At 34.9% G+C, this 7,434-nt stretch overlaps 1 protein-coding gene across 1 annotated transcript; it reads right to left on the bottom strand.

Moving 5' to 3' along the window:
- Positions 1-2,466: 2,466 nt before the first annotated feature.
- LOC127855359 (bcl-2-like protein 1) lies at positions 2,467-6,571 on the bottom strand. The gene is made up of 2 exons (XM_052390858.1): positions 5,957-6,571; positions 2,467-3,218 (listed from the first exon to the last, which is right to left on the bottom strand). Exons 1-2 carry the CDS (start codon positions 6,383-6,385, stop codon positions 3,099-3,101), a joined length of 549 nt encoding a protein of 182 aa, XP_052246818.1. The 5' UTR covers positions 6,386-6,571; the 3' UTR covers positions 2,467-3,098.
- Positions 6,572-7,434: the final 863 nt, after the last annotated feature.

The following is a 7,434-nucleotide window of genomic DNA, read 5'->3' as shown; positions in this document are numbered from 1 at the left end:
TCAAGATTGCACCCCAGCATATCATAACTCGGTATCCAGACGCATAAATCTAATATACCACACAGGTGAATACCAGTGGTTGTGATGTTGAAGTTATAAATTACATTTCGGATATGTGCGCTCAAGTAGCATTTGTATACTTAAGAACGAGAAGTAGGAACTATTTGGACTTGGTGTGTTTCGAACAGGGGCACATCATGTAGCCTTGACATGAAGCAAGAAACATGGGGACGCCCCTAAATCATTTTAATGTTTTCTTATTTCATGTTAATCATTGTGCTATCCATCCCAAGCTAGCTAAACGTGTCATCACAAAACATTCATCGAAGAAAAAAGGAACCAACTGACTATCCATGGTCGCTTACAGTATTTTCCCAGACAACACAGGACTGCGTATTTCCATGCATTTTTATAGTTAAAACTTGCATACAACGTATAAATAGACATGAGGTAGTAACAACACAACAAATGGAACAAATAATTATTACGGCTTTACGACCCCAAAAACCCTTACCCTGCTTTGTCTATAAGTAATGAGTGTTAATAAATCCATAAAATGCCAAAAAACATTGTCTCATACGTCCGCCTTTCTGCGTAAGACACTGCAAGCAAGTGCCAAGTTGCACTTATAAAAATGATATATTTATTTCTAAGAAAGATACGATAGTAAGTGTTTGTTAAACGAGAAGTAAACCACATTACGTATGTAGCGATGATTTCATCTATTTCGAAGTTTCACTGCTTATGATGATAGATTGACAACCAACATGTACATAATAACGTGGCTCTAATATACATTTACCTCAAAATATACGCTTTAAGTAGCGACCCAGGGCTTGATGATGTCAATACAATATATTTAAATTGAGTGTTCGCATGATAATCATTTCTTGCTAGCTGTCCGTATAATTCTCATTTTCTTATCTTCTTCGTAAGTTTTGAAGTAATACTTATATTACTTAGTTAAGTGTTTGCTTCCTCTGGTAGTTGCGAACATAAGTCAACTCTTTGAAAATCCTGTATCCAACCTTTATTTATGTTTTGCATTATTAAATAATGTGATACTTAAAACCAATAGTATATATAGAGGAATTTACATATTTCTTAATTATAAGTATTGCTTATCCGTAGTCATTCTTAGTAGTTCTGATAAATGTGTCCATAATAATGTTAAGTGAACTACTTTTGTCAGTAAAGAATTGTTGATTACATTCTGGTAAATATGCCAATTATCTTTGAAGTGTGTATGATTTGTTTATAGAGGTTTCCATTTTTAGTCCTTACATACCTGGCAGTGTAAAAGCCCATTTTGTTTTTGTCGTAAATGCCGAACTACTGTCACATACTTATCTGAATGTTTTTAAAGTGAACACGATGGTGTGCATGAAGGTCAAGCAACAGCACGACATATTTACGATCAATTGGTCGTCATGCATGACGTATAAATTGTAGATTATGAGTACCAAAACGAGTCATAATTACCAGCATGTACGCTGCTATGGTAAATATTATACTTTTTATTGTTGTGATTTATCAATTATTCTTGAAAAAAATCAAGAATAGGTTAAAAAGTCCGCCCATTGTATGGATTGGCTGCATTTTCGTATGTCTAACTTTTCAATAAAATTTAGTATCTTTTTCAGAAATGTCAAATATTTTAAATAATAGATAACGTGTACTAATTTTATTCATATTGAAGATAGTCCCTTCCGACGTTTAACTTCTTGTCTTGAAAAGAAACGACGAGGGTATTCTTATTATATTAGATACGTGTTGAAGAGCAAAGTCGCTTAACAATAAGAAAATAGCATAATCATGTTTCCCGCGTTGCACTGATATTTATTTTACGACATTGCGCGTGTGCGACCTTCAATGTTTTCAATACAACGTGTGTTTTAGATTCGCATTGCACGTTTCGCATACAGCTAGATTGGTCGAATGACAAGTACGTCTAGTATCAACAGGCCTGCGTGGAGCTGTTAGTCATCCAGTTATCTATTATAGCAACACCGCCAGTGTGTGGTACGTGGTTATATACTGCATTTACCCAGCTTGATTTTCCTTGCAAATTTTGTTGTTTGTGTCTGAAGTCTGGACAAACCTGAGTTTTCCCCCAAATGAAATTGAAACCCAAAATTTTCAAAAAAGAACTGCGGCAATTGCTTGCTAGTAAACAATTGTATACGTCACACTGTAATTGTAAATACGTGATGAAACAGGTATTTTATATGTCGCTACCTTGATACTTTTTATTAGTTTACTTCGATCTTCCCGGTCTCTTTATGCGGTCAAACACACGCTCAACAATTAAATACAATGTCGTTCACAATTAAAAACTTTTTGTACGTTACAAAGTACACAAACAAATGAAATGAACTTTTGTTAAGTTTTGTTTACGATATTGATCAATGGTTAAATTATATTGGGTTATTGGTAGTTTTATGAATATTTACTAAAAACACAAACTCGTTATTGTATTTTATTTTATAATTTCGATAAATCTACATTTAAAAAAAAGAAAATTCATCTCTTAAATGATTAAACAACAATTCAAGCTGGCAATATAATAATGGATTAATGAAAATACATGTATATACAATGTCAGAAAATGAAGACTAGAAGATCTCTCTGCTGCCATATAGACAATCACACATATGCCAGAAACATATATACAAACTTTTCTCTTAGATAGCATCAATGGTTTGATAAAACTTACAAACTGAAATCGATTTTTTTCCAGTTCAAATGTCTAGTGACAATGTATGTGTTATAATTGTTCGAGGGAAATCAATGATTCAAGCCTACGCAACGATACTGGAGTAGTACACATCTCACGGCATCTTTCTTGTCACGCGTAGCATTCAGATCAATTACGAAATAGATGATCTGCCAGCAAAAAATAAACTAAACGAAGTTTGGATTCAATTCCGATAGCTTCGAAAATAAGATATATAAATAGTAAAAACATTCAGCTTGCACGAACCCGAAGTACACGCAGTCGGTCATTGTCGGACCACGGTCACAGATGCTTTGATTTATTTCTCTCTTACGAAAAGCAGACAACGACAATATTTGAAACAGAGATCTAAACGTTGGGCTTAACAATGGTTTGGGAGAAGCACTCGCAGGCACGCAGCACTGAACGCGCTCACAAACAGAGAGCCCCATCCACCATTCTGCTTCTCATCTGGTTTGTTGTGGAATTCTATCAGTCCATTCTGGAAATAGATAAGGAACAAAAAATGAGAATGATTTCGAACAAAACTGTATTGCGTATCTGCTGAGGCGCATGTTTTTTCTAGATTTTTAAGAATATTATTTGTAATATTGCTGTTCTTGTTTTAACCAAAAGAGCCTATTTTTGAGAGAACGTTTAGTAAACATTTTCACGCGCATCTTTTTTCGATGAAACTTATCCAGACGTATCACATCAACCAGACTTTTTTGTCACAAGTCCATTCTACATACAGTTTTACATTTACGATACTCAATTTGTATCAGTTATGAAGTGTGAAATATAAAAAGAGTTTGATTGTTATTTGTAATTTTTGTATAATTCATTCGCCTCGATTTTGGTATGCCGATATTTAAGTAATCCTTAATAACCTTATAAAGAACTGAAGTACCGAATGAACCTTTGCAAATCGAAATCAAGTACAATGTATTTCTTATCGTATTTGCTTAAAACCGTGCCATGTACTGATCTGTTCACGTTGTAAAATAATTAGTAATCAGGTCGTAATAAAAAGAGCTGGTCGTGACCATTCTTCATTGCGACATTATTTTAATAATCACTGACACGTGGAGACGTCAGTACCCGTATGTGTTTTATAAAACATGGTAAATCCATACCCAAAGCGCAGTGACATATGATTTTAGTTCACAATTAGACTCTTTGTGTTGATGTTCTATTTAACCAGTAGAAAACGGAGCGAACACACTGATTTAACGCTTTAACCATATACCAATACGTGGAACTGAAAATTCAATATATATTAGGGATGGCAACGGTTAATCGGTTAACCGGTTATCCGTTTCTTGAGGAGGTTAACCGATTACAAAATTAATATTCGGTTACTCTTGCAGAAAACACGAAATTAATGCTCAAATCGTAAGCTTTGTTTTATCTTCATTTCACTGTATTGGCTAATCCGCTTATCTATTCGCAAATTATCGGAATTACCACCCCGTGATGCCCCCTGTGGATCGAAAGCGATTAGAGTTGTAAACCATCGGGGTGCAGCGGTATCATCAGCAGGCACACGAGCATCTACTCTGCAGTGTGTTTGTTTAGCACTTTACAGTCTATTGTGTTTCAATTATTCAAATATTGATAAATTTTTATTATAAACCGACCAATTACGCTTGTCAATTAGCACATTTGACTGCGATATTTTTTTTATAAATAGAACATCAACCTGAATATCCAGTATAAAGTCGGTAAAGCTTGATCAGATAGCACGTATTTAAAAAGTAAAGCGACAATCTATAATCATGCCTCTATCATCGGATGCCTGGAAATTTTTCAAACGGGCTGCTGACAAGAAATCAGCTACATGCATACTATGCCCAACGACACTGTCGTTGCAGGGGGGGTACATCCAAGCTCCGTAATCACATGATATTAAAACACCCCGCTGAATTTCGATGTGAGCAATCTCCAGTAAAGCTGACATCACTGGACTGCTATGTAAATACTCCGAAAAAGATGACTGGCTCAGAAAGCGAGTCAATTACAATATTTTTTCCATGATATGATATGTCACAATTTACACGTGCCGTGAAGTATGCCATTGTTTTGTCTACCACTTCTTGATAAAAATCAATAAAGCGTGAAACTGATTACACCCGATCACTTTTGTTTTAACAACTATTGCAAACTTTAACGATTTGTCTGTTGCAAAATATATTTACGCTAATTGACAATTGTTATTAATCAGCAAACTATTAATGCATGTAATTCTTAAAGGATAATGGGTGTTAATAAAACACAACACAATTCAAATTCTGCACTAGCTTTTATTGATCGAGATGTAGAACAATAATTATGTGTTAATGACGTGAAGCTAATATTACAACAAAGAAATATCACAGTTCACCGACAAGCATATGACAAATTGTTTATAAACTCATACGTTTTTCGGTTGTTGTTTTTTATTTATGTGGTACAAAGACAGGCGGTTAACCGGTTAACTGCTCGAATATCAAAACCGGTTAACCGGTTACGGATTTGCTTAGGTTTGCCATCCCTAATATATATGAATATCATGACAAATATTTAGCCGCTAACTGGGTTAGACATTTAAATTCTTGGCCAATGACCGGGAGAAACCTTGATCAGCCATTGATCCAACTACATACAATACTTGTTCAAGAGCGACCAGCTTTTCATACATTGCAGACTTAAGAAAGAGTTTGACATTAATTGTGAAGGAAAGTCTCACCTGAAGTGAATTGACTGCCAAAAATAAATGTAAAACGAATGTTTCAATCTTTACGATCGTCAGACTTATTTTAAATAAATTACAGTGTGTGTGACACTGTGTTTATTTCTGTCTTGTTAATAGCACACATAAGTTCATAACACTAACTTGATAGCTGATGATAGCCATTTATTCTAACACGGGTGCCACTTTGATAAGAAAATTGTGTTCCGGTAGTTTGATATCCGCTATTTCGATCAGTTTTTTTTTCTCTTTTCCGAATGTTTAGACAAAATTTTGAAATAATAATTATTTTGGTATGCGCCACTTCTTACAGATAGTTAGCCCCTTATATCGTGAATAAACACAGTTTGTATCAGTATAGTACAACATCATTACATTGAAATTTATTGTATAACTAGAATTAAAGTCGTAACAATTATTAGATTAATATTTGAAGAACTGCTGGCCCAACTTGTACAATCCAATTTAACTAATAAAAGTGCAACAACAGTTAAAAAAAACAAACTTACCCAGCCGTTATTTTTGTCAACCCATTGTTCTACGTGTTTTCTCATGAACTTGCACGTCCAGTCCTGGATATTCTCTACGTCCCCGTGGCAATTCGACCGCATTCGGTCTACCGACAATGCCCCAGCAAAAGCGAATAAGGCAATGATGCGACTCCAGTTAAGATCTGTGTCTAACAATTCACTCAAAATGCTCCAATAACCCTCCTGAGCCAAGTTCTTGCTCGCACATTCCTTACACATCTCCCCGAAGCTCTTTGCATATCTATGCTCAAATTCCTCACATAATTCAACGACCGCATCAGTGACATTGTTCTTGTGAAAATTTCGGATCGGCGAACTGTTCGACTTAACACCGAACTTGTTCGCCTTGTACTGAATATAATATGCCAAAATAGTGGCCGCATTTAATCCATTATCGTTTCCACCCATGTTTAATGTCGTTTGATTCAAAGTATCACTATTAATTAAACGGAGAACCTAATAAAACTTCTAAACTTGTTATTTGACCTGGTCGGTTTAATAACACTGCATTCAACTTTTCAGAGCTTTTCTTTCAGCTTATATTTATACGCTCATGCGTTCTTGCCTGTAACTATTTTAAGCAGCGTTTGACATTAAACGAAATCCCCGATAATGCGCGCTCTGTGTTTTTAACAAGACGATATTTACGAAAGTACAATGGTTTAAAGCGGCATCCGACTTTGGGTTTTCAGACCTAATAAACTATTAACATTATGTCTCAAAAAGTGTCTTTTATTTCTGTGATCTTTTTAAACGTTATGGAAACTTAGATAACTGGATAATTTTTAGAACAAGAGCATGTTTCGTCACCCCGTTGCGACATCGAGTTAAAGAAGTTTTACTTTATGTACTACTTTTACAAAGTATATATACTTCACAGGAATAACATGATTCATTATTATTAGCATTTTATTTCTTGTCTGTAAAGCAGCTGTTCAAAGTATTTCTGGTTCTTATCGTATATTCATCATTTGTCCTTAACATGTATTTCATTGTGGAAAATACATTTTTCTGCAGTATTATGGTTTCATACAGATAAATGTGCAACTGGCCTGTATTGCGTTTATCATATTGCAGTCTAGTTAAATTTCGTCTTGACCTAATTACCTTTCCCAAAATGGTCCCAGATGGAATGCAAAGCCTACACACACATGAACTCTCATGTTGGGACTATATATATATGAAACCTACGCACAACAAGTCAGTGCAATGCCTCAATTCAAACTCAAGTAATTCACTTAAGTTAAAATCACTTTGCTATTTATGACCAGTAAACTTGACCATTACCTGACAAAATACTGGTTACTATGCAAACGTGCTATATCCTAAGTTTCATTAAGATTTGTCGATGCAAACTTAAGCCATTGACCTGAAACAACGTATTCTTTTTAAATGTAAAAAATGAAAGTAACAGTCAAATGAACCCGACTACCAGTAACGCAATCCTTAGCTACGGG

This window comes from Dreissena polymorpha, chromosome 13 (assembly GCF_020536995.1).
Source record: "Dreissena polymorpha isolate Duluth1 chromosome 13, UMN_Dpol_1.0, whole genome shotgun sequence".
Lineage (NCBI taxonomy): Eukaryota > Metazoa > Mollusca > Bivalvia > Myida > Dreissenidae > Dreissena > Dreissena polymorpha.
The sequence above is the reverse complement of the archived record's forward strand: the minus strand, read 5'-3'. Positions and strand labels throughout refer to the sequence as shown.

Excerpts from the sequence above, each read along its gene's own strand:
- LOC127855359 (XM_052390858.1), bottom strand. The coding sequence starts at position 6,385 with ATGGGTGGAAACGATAATGGATTAAATGCGGCCACTATTTTGGCATAT. Across the intron at positions 3,219-5,956 it reads TTGACAAAAATAACGGCTGG|AATGGACTGATAGAATTCCA; the intron begins GTAAGTTTGTTT and ends ATCTATTTCCAG.